Source organism: Aulonocara sp. 'chitande type north' Nkhata Bay, linkage group LG20, assembly GCF_057382095.1.
Source record: "Aulonocara sp. 'chitande type north' Nkhata Bay isolate Kocher_YH1m ecotype deep benthic linkage group LG20, A_spYH_male_GT1.1, whole genome shotgun sequence".
Classification (NCBI taxonomy): domain Eukaryota; kingdom Metazoa; phylum Chordata; class Actinopteri; order Cichliformes; family Cichlidae; genus Aulonocara; species Aulonocara sp. 'chitande type north' Nkhata Bay.
Window position 1 is genome coordinate 31,458,182 of NC_141363.1, and position 12,747 is coordinate 31,470,928.

Consider the following 12,747-nt stretch of genomic DNA (forward strand, 5'->3'; position numbering starts at 1 on the left):
AGACGCTTTACTGTCAAACAAACAAAAGTTTTTCGCCGAATGCTTGTATGATTTTTTTTTTTTGTGTGCCAATTCTTTATTTCCCGCTGTTGTATGGAAGCACATCAAAAGTATGATTTTATAAAAGGCATCTTGTTTAGGAAAAATTGAGCAGTGTATGTTTAAATTATTTCTCATTATCTGAATTCTGTCACCCAGATGCGGGATTGCGGTTCCTTCCTCTTTCAACCACCAAAAAAACCTGCTGTAGGCCTCCAAAAGACCAGATGTCCTCGTCAAGCTGTTTTTGGTTTTACAGGCAGCGTCATCTTTTACCCCTCGTATTGAGAGTAAGACTAAAGTACATGTAATTTTGAAAATGATTACAAGAGCTGGAGGATCTTTCCATTCGGACAAATGGATTTAGATTCAGCGTCAAATGTGTGGCTTATATCAAACATTTTTTTACCAACCGTGACGCATCTAGTCGGCACTCCTGAGTAATCTCTGTGGGCTGATTACAGCTGTGAACATGTACTTCTGTTTTGATAAATGTCACAATCAATCGAATGACTTCCTCAGAGATTAGACTTTTTGATATTAGTCATAGTAACGTGTAAGCAAAAACAGCCAGGATATTCTCACTTATACACATATTTGTGGCTGCAAGGCATTGTTTTGTGAAAGGACATTAAACAAGCTGCTTCTATTTTCTTGACACAGCATGACTTGTAAATAATCCCCACTTTGAATTTGTTTTTTAACGAAACCCCAAAACTTGAGCCGGACTTCTAGTCAACTGTTTTTGCTTCAAGACTTTAACAGTCTGTAGAGGGTTTGCTGTGGTTATGAGAGATTACATTTGGTAACTTCTTCAAATCCCTCATATGCTGCTTTAATGACCTCCTGCTGCAGTCATTAAATGTCAAGCACCAGCCAAGTAATAAGTCCAATTAAAACTGTGTGTGCTGGCTACAGACCTTCTTGGTACAGTGGAGTACAACATTTCCTGTGAAATATGGTGTCTGGGTGTCACTTTGTGTATTTTTAGTGATTTTATTGTTGCTATTATGGAGTAACGTGCCTTTGCATTGCAGCTTTCTGGTTGCTTCTAATAAGATCCATCTTGTCATGAGGGATTTTTTTTCTCTGTCTTCTCACAGACACGCGTTTCCCTTTTTTGCCACAGGAATGCAAAGATGGGTCTGTAATAAACAATATGAGTACTCTGATGTGCCTGAGCAATGTGAGAAGAAGGCAGACTGGAAATTTAAACAAGTAGTTCATACTTCAGTGAATTATTTACTTGATTTACTTTTTTTTATTCTTCCTTTTTCCACCCATATGGAAAAGATATATATAAATCTTATAAAGTTTGTATCTGTCTTGTGTGAAACTTGTATGAAAAGCATACAAGAGTGAAAACAGATATAAGATCCCTTGAAAAATTATATAATGAAACTTGTATGATTTGGATGCTTACTAAAACAATATGTGAAAGTAATAAGGAAGTGGCCACTTTCATGAGTAAATCATATACGTTTTTACTATTTCTTTTCCATATGGGCAGTGCAAACACATGATCCGTTCTGTAGCCTCAGTTTAAAAAAACAACAAAAAAAACAAAACAAGTAAAGCAATGCAGATCATACTCATATGACAATATTGATGTTCACCTCGATTGATAATATGTACAAGCTTAAACTGACACACATTTGCAGTTGCTCTGTGTCTTAAACAGACATGGCGCATGACGTTGGAGACACATGTGGACACTGAATGATGATTATTTCTTATTGCAGCCATATGAAAACTGAGCCGACCCAGACAATTAGCATCAATGAGTCCATAAACCATCCCTGGATTAATGTAAGCCTGAATCTGTTTATGTTACTGCTGCTTTAAAAAGATGTCTTTGAGATCTGGAGAACAGTTATTCAATATTTTGTTTCCTGCAGGAGTCAGTGGAGGTCCCTCAAACGCATGTTCAAACTAGTTCTAGGAGCAGGATGCCTGGGTGAAGGTAAAGGTAAGTGTTGGCACTCATGTGTATATATTTAGTACTACATCTTTAATGCTGATGTTTTCCAGTACATTTATTGCTTTTTATTTAGGAAAATCATTTCCAAACAATGAAATCTGAATTCATGTATGGTGTGTAGTATTTTAACTGGTTGCATTTGAAAGTGAATGATGATACTCCAGCAAGAAGTAAGTGAAAGATTACAACGAATTAAGACTCAACCAGTCCTAATAAGGATAAAAACTAAATACACAACCATGTAGCATCCAGGCTGAATAATTTTTTCAACCGTTACCTAAATAACATGTATTAGAAACAAATGTTTTCATTAACTCTAAGGAAGGTAAATTATAGTATCAGTCTTTAGTCTGATAGTTTAATATAAACCTTCGTTCTTTTGTAACAACATTATTATTGTGTCTTTGAAATGATCAAACTTTGTGGTAAAAATCCATTAAGCTTTATTATTATTCATCTTTTTACTATGTAACATTACTGTATGTTCTTTAAATATGAAATTATTAGCTGTTCCAGAAAAAAAGTTTCTTACTTTAAGGATTTTTTTTGTTTCCTAGCGGTGGTACAGTATATAGCTTTAATCACGCTCGCTTTCTCTGATTATGGGAAAATAATAACTGCTAATGATTCGGTACTAACTAAGCTGTTCAAGTTTCTAGATTATTTTTCTCCATAGCAGAAATTGGAAGCAGTAGATGAAGGAAAACAACAGTAAACCTTTAGATAAAGATAATAGTGCTGGAATATGGTAGGAAATGCTTGACATCGCTATTATACACTCAATTTTTTGCTATGAAATTTCTTTGTTTTCCTCTGAGGTTTTTTTTTATGTTGTGTATTAAAATCAGTGGCTTCCAGCTTACTTGTAGTATTTTATATAAATTTTTTTGTCTTGTAAAATGTAAATAAAAACATTATTTCTGTCAAATAATGAGACTAAGGCCTATTTAAATTTACAATTTTTAACTATTGAAAGTAAAAATTCTCAATTTTAATTTGATGCCAGAACACAATTGAAAAAATTTGGTAAATCGAAAAGTTGTTAGCGCAACAGAGAACTTAAAAAAATATCCAAAAGTGGATAAAAGCACCAGAATTTGCAGGGAAAAATACTTTCCTTTTGAATTTTGATTTTTAATGCTTTAAACTGTAGTAAAGTAAATCAAGGTAATTGCATTGACATATATGTTATTGGCTGCTCCAGTGGCCCACTCACAGGTGCAGCTGCACAGTGCACTGCGCATTGAGAAATTCCTCTTGTACTCCTTTGATATCTCTAGGTTTGCATCTGGTGTCAATTTATTCCTGTGTGATTGAAAGAATGTCATGTATGTGATGCATGAAGGCTCGTTTACTCTTCACTCAGCTCTTTCATGCTTGCACAAACCAATTTTTTTTAAATCACTTATTCAATTGACGAATCCCGGAAATTGGGTAAGAGACATTATATTGGTGAATCAAGTTAATGAGGTTAGTTATCTAACTCTAAACCCTAAGAAGACTCCCACCTGTGATGTCACTAGTGTCAGCTGATCTACTGTGGGAACTTGTAAATTGTCATGGTCCTGAGTCTGAGGACTCAGTGTTTTGTGTTTCCTTATGCTTTTGTTCATTCCGAGTGTGTATTCTGTTGTTATTTTGCCATTTGTTAGGTTTCTGTTCTTTGCCTGCCTGCTCCCACTTCTCTGTGTTCCCTCTGTCTGTCCATGGTGTTTTTGTGTCTGCTCATGAGTCTGCCTGTCAAGTTCAGTGTCCTGTCTGGTTCTCTGTCTGTTAATTTCCTGTTTTATTCTGAAGGTTCATGTCTGATGTGAGTGTGTTCAGTTACATTTCCCCTGTCCCGTCAGCTCTGATTTCTCCCAGCTGTGTTGCCCTCCTGTCTCTTATCCCCTGATTACTGGTGTGTGTATTTAAGCCCTGTGTGTTCTCCTGCCTGTTGCCGGTTTGTCTGTATTACTCCATGTAAGTCTGCGCTTTTCTGCATTCATCTGTGTCTCTCTGCGTTTTTGTATCCTCCGTCAGTCTGCGTCTCTCTGCCTTTCACCCCGTGTCCTGTGGATTTCTAGTTGCTCTTTAGTTTTCCCAGTTTAGGTTTCCGTTAGTTTGTCTCATTATTCGTTTTCTGTTCCTGCCACTGACACCTTGTAAATAAACTCCACTAATCTTTTCATACACTGCTTGCTCTTGGGTCCTTTTTCCAACTCCACACGGCTCGCCTCGGCAGCCGTGACATAAATTAAATTTTCTATCCAGATGTTCTGTGTTCTGCGCGGTCCATAAATAGTCTGCGATGTATTTAGTCCTTTTTTACTCGACTGCGCTTTTACACTGCAAATTGCATCCACAGACATATTTTAAAGTCTTGCACACACATAAACCCAGATGGATATTTGAGGTGTGTCTTGCACAAGGACACTGGGATGCAGGAGCTGGGGGATTTTGCCACTGACCCAATGAATAGTTGACATCCTGCTATAAATCCTGAGCCACCACAAACAACAAGAATTTCTTGGGAAGGGGGGGCATGGCATACGTGAAGATTTGGTAAACAGTGAGGAATGTAAAAATGAAATAGTATTACTTAATATTGTACCACATACCCAGTTACCAAATTATATATTAACAAACAAAAAAAACTTCTGAGTAAATTCAAAAGATGATTTTTCATAATTGTATCCACTTGTGAATGATTTTTCCCATAATGTAAATGTATTTACTGCACTAATGTGCAGTAAATACATTACTCAAAGGTCACACCTTGTGGAACTAATTAGGTTAATTGAAACAAGTCAGAGAAGAAAGTGTTTTTGAGCATTTCAAATGTCAACATGGGAGGGTTTCCCAGCTTTGTGAAAGGCCAATAATTAGGCAATTTTAAAATAGCATTTCTCTTAGCGAATTCCAGGAATTCTTTACTTTTTAAACTAACTTAGTTACAAAATATGGCCTGGCCAAAACCCAGTTGTGAATGGACGTGATCTACAGGCCCTCGGGAGAAAGAACTCTGCATTAAAAACAGACACAATAAACTTCTGAAAAGCTTTGCCAGTAAATATAGTTTGTGGCAGTATCCACAAATGCAAGTTAAAATTGTACCAAGCAAAGAAAAAAAAATATATAAACAAGATCCAGAAATGCTGGCGCCTTCTCTGGGCCCAAGCTCATTTATGATGGAATGAGGCAAAGTAGAAAACGGTCCTGTGGTTTGGCCAATTAAAATTTGAATTTTTGTATTTTTTTTTTTAAATCATGGACACAGCACTATGCAGGGTAAAGATGAGAGGGAATGATTGTTATATTGGATAGTTCAAAAGCAAACATCTGTGATGGTATTCTGACATATTTTTCAACGAAGATTGTGCTTATTTCAGGAACACGATGCCAAACCAGATTCTGCACGTACTACAACAGCATGGCTCCATTGTAAAAGACTCCAGGTGCTTAGCTTACATGCCTGCAACCCAGACTTCTCACTCACTGAAAACACTCAGTGCATGACGAAATGAGTAATATAACATAGTAGGCCTTTGAGGAGCTGAATCTCATATCAAGCAAAGAATGTTTTTAAAACTACAGCAGTTGCTCTCCTCAGTTCCCAACAGCGTTGTTAAGAGTGTTGTTAAAAGAAGAGGAAATGCAACACAGTGGGAAACATGCCCGCGCCCCAGGTTATTGCATTTAACAAAAACTAAAGTAAAGCAACTTGTAAAATAATTAAACCATGGGTAACTAAAAAAATTTTTTTAAAAAGACAACTTAAACAATATTGTGCACTAACAAAAATAATATAGAGAAAAAGTGCTTTAGTTCTCATTAATTTGGCCAAATGTACCAACCCAATTAACCTCAGACAACATTAATATCTATACAGAACTTCTTATATTTAGCTCTTTACAAAAAGATTATTCACATTAAAATTATAAAAAAAAGAAAGTAAAACTAATACTGGAGCCAATAAAACGACAAAGCAATTATAACTTTGCTCTGCCCCAGCTTTTCTTAGGGATGTCCATGCTATGTTCTGTTTCTGTTTTCTTTATATTGAAGGTAGGACTTAAATTAGACACAGCACTGAATGGCCCCTGGGCCACTTCATGCCTGTTGGTTGCCTCTGATTACCCCTGTTATGTCATTGAGAAATAAGGTTCAAATTTTCAGCCAGTTTGATACACTCCCTATCAGAGAATAGTTTACTGTTTTATTTTTGCAGTTTTGTGGGAAATCACAAAAAAATTTATATTTTGAAGCCAAATGCAGATTTTTAACATTTATTTTTTGAATTTATATAAGCACTGTGAATGGAGTTTTACTGTAAATGCATTGAAACTGAAAGACCTGAAAGATTAAAAAAGAGTTTTTAAATTAGACATAACACTTAAAAGTATTTATTTATTAAAGTCAGATGTAAAGCCCTATTCATAGTTTGTGTTTTGCAAACCTTAGTTTAAGGATTGTTTTAATCACCATTATAAGATTAAACTTGCAGAGAAATACCAGAACTTCACTGATGTAGAGTGGAACCTTTGCTAGCAAGCTTTCCGGGCTCCACACATCCAGGGATGGAAAAGTCTAGATGAGCTTTGTGATTTCACGCAAATGTCATATCTGTGATAGAGCTCAATCGGAGGAACTGGCAGATATTCATTCAACGAAAGGGACTATGAGCAGGAATTCACACCAGCAGCTAATTTAGAATAACTAATTAACCTAACACACATTTTTGGAGTTTGTACTATTATTATGGAGATGTGTGGAGTTTGGAGTTTGTGGGTGCAAAAGGCCCCAGCCAGGCAGACCTAGAACTATCTTGCTGTAGGCAACAATGCCAACCACAGCGCCACTGGTCATGATTTAACAAAATAGCTGCAAAGTCACTGTTATGGTCGCTAACCAGCTTGCATCTCTAAACTGTTTGGAATGGTAGCATGCCCATGTTAGAACCATAGCATTTTATGTTAGGATTAAACTTAATGACATGAACTTCCCCCACATCCAACAGTTTACTGCCCTCAGTATAAAAACTAGTGTGTCCATATATACATGAAAATTAAAAACTGTTCTGCGGTCTTTGCCTACTCTTTCTTCCTCTAACTCTTTTAAGAATTCTTATTCAGAAATTTTCAAATTAGCATGCTTACTTCCTACTATTTGTATTCAGTACTGAAATTCATTTACAATAAGAAGTATCATATTTACCTGTTGTTGTCAGGTCACGAAGCAGAGAATGGGTCTGCTGAACATTTATTGTGTGGTGTGACGTACTCATGAGTGTAAGCCACGGTTAACATTGAGTCAGATGTTTTGGATTAAACACGACGTTCACATTATAAGAAAATACCTTCGGTTTTATTCAAATCCTGTTTTAAGTCAAACTGTCTTTGTTTTGTACTCAAAGATACACAGAGAAAAAACAAAGCTGTTTATCTCATACTATCTAAAAATCTGGGTTGTATAAAGAAGATTAAAGTGAAATCTGGATTTTATGTGACAATGATTGATCAAGGCCAAAGTTTTCACACGGACATGGTTCTACTGGAAAGATTTTAATTTCTTTCACCAATATTTCTACTTTGGAGGTACTTTGTGATGAAGCATAGCCATTTTTAATTGATTTAGCAGAATGATGAGTAGTGCGGTGCTCTGAACGGATAATTGGAGGTGAGCTTCCCTCCCTCCAAGACATCTACAGGAAGCGGTGCCTGAGGAAAGCGGGGAGGATCATCAAGGACTCCAGTCACCCCAGCCATAAACTGTTCAGACTGCTTCCATCAGGAAGGAGGTTCTGCAGCATCCGGTCCCGTACCAGCAGACTGAGAGACAGCTTTTTCCATCAGGCCATCAGACTGCTGAACACGTCATAGACACCTCAGCTTCACTACTGGAACTTCAACATTATGCACTCCACACTGTATATAAATGCCACTTGTTTTGCACATATTCAACTCTGTATATTTTATATATTTTATTATTATTATTATTATTATTATTTTATTTTATTTTTTTACTATTTAATTTGTAAAAATGTGTATACACACACACACACACACACACACACACACACACACACACACACACACACACACACACACGTAGGAAAATATTTAGTATACACATCCAGAAATGCATACACTATTATATATTGTACATATATTTATTAGTTTCAGGTTGGCCATTCTTGTATTTTGCTCGTTTGTGTTGTTGTGTTTGCACATCTCTGTTGCTTGTGGGGCTCGCACACAAGAATTTCACTCGCATGTGCTGTGCCAGTGTGCCTGCACATGTGATGTGACAATAAAAAAAAAAAAGTGATTTGATTTGATATTTGATCATCGGGTCTTAGAAAATGTAGCTACTTAGTTTGATAGTTTAGAAAACGAGTTCTTTAGGGATAGAGCGTCTTGTTGTTTCAGAAAAAAGGGGAAAATCTTCCAAGTCTTTCCTGGAACGCTTCCCATCTGTTATCCTCAGGTTCCCTCATCTTTCATCTAAAATCTAAGAGTTTGGTTAAGGTATGTTACGTCTTGAACCACTTCCATCTTAAATCAGCACATTGCCTCTCACTGTCTCAGAGAGGCGCAGAAAGAAGACTGGAAAGACACACACACACACATAATCCCTGAAACTCTGCATCCAATTTGGAGGAGGACATGAATGAAAAGGCCTATTCTGAAATCTATCCGCTGCCTGATAATGATGCACTTCTGTCTGCAGATGCCAGCAAAAACACATGTTATCTTTCTTCACCACTTGAATACAGTAATTGAGAAAAGTAGTGCTTGTAGGCAAAGATAGTAAAAAAATGACAGGGTTTGACATACTTTGTTGAAACATACTGCATAGTATATACTAGACAAAAACATACTGCCATTTAAAAACTGTACTTGAAATTATACTTAACTCTTCCAGTATTTCCAAGAAATAATGGCGCTAATTTAATTATCAAGGCAACAGTGCAATTCCATACCATAACCTCCACCCCAATTTTTCCATGACCACCACACCACAATAGTAAACATCAAGCCAGACTGCATGGCTGTACTAATGATAAGGCGTGACGCAGTAAAGGAAAACAAGGCTGTTAAAAAGCAGATGTCCACACTAGTTCACACATGGTATTGATATTTGCATAGCTGGAGGTGATATGTTGATGTGTAGATAGTGGAAAATATATGTGCACTAATGAGACAGAGTGGCTGGGGCCACAGGGGCTACAGCCTCAGAGAGAGGGGATTTACTCTATACCGACAACATTTTCCACTTATTCTGAGAAACACACGGGCAGCGTGAGCAAGGGAGGAAGCATCGTCTCAGATCGGCCAACTGGTAGGTATACTGCACCTACCTTACATTTAAAAAGTGGAGCAGGAAGAATGAGATCTGTCTGAAGTTAATACAGCAGCGTAAGTCAGTGTTAGTTGCCAATCATTTCCACAATGATCAGTGTTGTTAAGACTTATTATTACCTTTTCAACTACATAATTTCTCCCCGTTTTTCCTGGGTTTTTCAGAATGATCATGTGGACATTGGTGCTCCTCACAATAGGAATAGTGGATTTGGGTATTGGCCAACACTACAGCCAGATCCAGTGGCTGTCCCACTTGCGCAGGCGACAATGGCACGCTGGTTTGCAGGCTGAGGATGCAAATTGCCCCCTGGAGTGTAATTGCCCCTCAGTCTACCCCACAGCCATGTACTGTCATAGCCGCAACCTTCAGCATGTTCCCTATGTCCCCTCGCATATAAAATATGTCTACCTGCAGCATAACCAGATCACAGGCATCCAGGATGGGGTGTTTGACAACGCTACCGACTTGGTCTGGATTGTGTTATTTCACAACAAGCTCAGCTCAGACAAAATCGGCAAGAACGTCTTCAGCAAGCTCAAGAACTTGGATCGGCTCCTCTTGGATCACAATGACCTAACACACGTGCCTCCTAACTTGCCCACTTCAATCACAGACCTGCGACTTGGGCACAACAAGATATCAAAAGTCCTTGCCAGCTCATTCAAGGGGATGACCAACCTCACCACCCTTCATCTCCAAGCAAATGCCATAGAAGACGTTGGAGGTGTGTTCAAGGGGTTCAAGTCTCTGACAATGCTGGATATCAGGAAAAACAAGCTAAGGAAAATCCCTGACAACCTCCCTGTGAGGGTACAGCAGCTATACCTGGAATTTAATAATATAGAAAGCATTCCAGCAGATTTTCTCACCATGTATCCCAAACTGCAGTTTGTCCGCTTAGCTCATAACAAGCTGACTAATAAAGGACTTCCTTCCAATGTCTTCAATATCAGCACGTTGGTCGAGCTTGACCTGTCCTTCAATAAACTGGAAAAGATTCCTGTTGTCAGCATGAACCTGGAGAACCTTTACTTGCAAGGCAATAAGATTAAAGGTATGAGGACTTCTATTACTTTAAATTAGATAATGCCTTGAAATATTTTATGGGCACAGAAAGACAAAAAGGTTAAAAATAAGCAAAGAAGAGTAATGTGATTACATACACCCTCAGTGCAGAACTGATTTCCTGAATGTTGCAGGCTGTCTTTATGTAAGACTCGGAGCTCTCCAGTAGTTTAGTGATTTTACTCAGCGAGACACACACGATGCCACTCATGCATATAAAGCGAGTGATAATACAGAAATCTTGAAGACTTTAGATGTAATGTTTAAAAGGACTGTGCTTTGTCCAAATATGGTTTGTTAGTCAATTTGTTATGCTCCAGGATGCCTCCAGTGGTGTAATCCTCTCCCATTGCTTGGTTGATAAAGACTCATGCTAGTTATCCTGTATGCTTCTTAGCTATATTACTCAACTTCATTCAAACGGTCATCCAGCTTGTATGTATATATCCACAAATGTGTTTATTTGGCTTATCAACTTCCTAAAATTTAATTTTTTTCCCCCAATCTTTAAATAAGAATCATTTAATGCCTGCATGTGATGTTCGGGATCGGAGCTGCACATGCAGCAAAGAGAACATTTCAACCACTAGATGACAGCAAAAGCAAGATTTTCAAACTGTTTACCAGTTATTTAAATTATTCCGTTGAAGCAGGAATTTTCCACGAACTGTCTCTCAGTCATGGTAGAAACTTTACGAAACACCAGATATCCTCACACTAGAGCTCTCAACAGAAAACAATGCAGGTTTTTTTTTTTTTGACAAACTCCAGAAAATAACTCTTTACTGACTCCATTTAAAGAAAGGTTTAGAGAAGATCTGCCCCTTCTGACACAGTCATACATTTTGGAGTTTGCACGGACTAATATGCATAGGTATATGTAGCAATGAGCTTGGTTTGGTAACACTTGTGGTGAACAGACATCATCAAGACATCATTTTTTGCTTCACATCTCAAAAGATGAGAGTAACCTATTTTCTCGCCCCTTTCCTCTTTCAGAGTTCTCCCTGAGCAGTTTCTGCAGTGCTGTTGACATGTCAAACTTCTCCAGGCTGAAGATGCTCCGTCTCGATGCTAATGAGATCAGTGCCAAAGACATTCCTGCTGAAGCCGCCTACTGTTTGCGACATGTTGCTTTCATTGATGTGTAGAGGTTTCCGAAATGTCTCTATCTGTAACACATGCCATGCTATTATGCTTCATTGCATTTTCCTTATATTACTCACTCTCCTCTTCATTAAAACATGATTGCATAATGTTTGTTTAAGCTGTTATGAAAGCTGTTAGCATTATTGAAATTATAAAACTAACCAAAAGGAAATACCATAGTTTTACAATCACATATCCGGGTGGCAGACATGTGGATGACAAAGAGTGAAGAGATCTGGTCTAACGAGTTACATCCGCTCAACTAATTAATTGGTTCCAGTTGTCTGGTAAAATGGTTAGTAATAATAGTGGTCAAGTATAATAGGAATATAATATAATATAATATAAAATATAATATGAAACTGCCAGCCATTGGATTTTTGCCTCCATCATGTGGCACCTGGTAGAAAGGAGCAGTAATTATCATCAATATGTTTTTGTGAACATTTTAAAATTATAATCAGTGATGCACACTGAGTAAAGCATTTACACTTTGTCTTCTGGTTATTTAGTCCATAGGACAATTTTGATTTTCTCCCTGTTCACATTTAACATGTGAAATTGTCTGGTTAAGTGTGTCTCTAATTAAATATGTATTCTACTTCAAATGAGCCGTGACTGTTATGTCTCACTGTTATCTAATTGTTTACTTCAGTTCACACAGTGACTTTTCAAGACCCTATTGGGCCACGTGACCCGTCAGAGTTTTTGACAACAAGTTAATTTGGTTTCCTCTAATTTGAAGGTAAGAAGCAGATGAGCTGGGAAAGAGGACTGTCAAAAGGTATCTCCACTTCTTCTAACTGATCTTAAGCAGTTCCCACATATTTATTGTTGAAGACAACTTGCCTTTTCATCTTCAACAGCTGCCTTTAATCCCTTGCAGAAAGGCACTAAATTGAATTAGAGAAATGCTTTACTTGTTTAGTAATGGTGCAGTGTCTTGGGATAAAGAATGGATCACTGCCATGCAACGGTGGTTTGCACTCTGATAAGCGGTAGCATGTGAAATTAAGTGTGTTATAGATTATGCTGTATTGCAGGTTGCAGTTGTTACTGCAGACGATGGGTCGAAGAGCTGTGTTTTCCGTCTCTGTTTTCTTCAAAAATTCATTGAAAACAAAACAGAGGCCAGCTCACATGCATATGCACATCCTTCGACGTGA

At 37.6% G+C, this 12,747-nt stretch overlaps 1 protein-coding gene across 2 annotated transcripts; it reads left to right on the forward strand.

Moving 5' to 3' along the window:
- The first annotated feature begins 9,206 nt into the window (after positions 1 to 9,206).
- On the forward strand, positions 9,207 to 12,218 carry fmodb (fibromodulin b). Of its 2 annotated transcripts, none has more exons than XM_086277315.1 (3): positions 9,207 to 9,343; positions 9,529 to 10,421; positions 11,432 to 12,217. In XM_086277315.1, the coding sequence occupies exons 2-3, from the start codon at positions 9,530 to 9,532 to the stop codon at positions 11,581 to 11,583; spliced, it is 1,044 nt and encodes a 347-aa protein (XP_086133441.1). In that variant the 5' UTR covers positions 9,207 to 9,343; position 9,529; the 3' UTR covers positions 11,584 to 12,217. The 2 variants fall into 2 exon arrangements, with proteins under 2 accessions (XP_086133441.1, XP_086133442.1); XM_086277316.1 differs by having other exon boundaries at positions 9,313 to 9,420; positions 11,432 to 12,218.
- Positions 12,219 to 12,747: the final 529 nt, after the last annotated feature.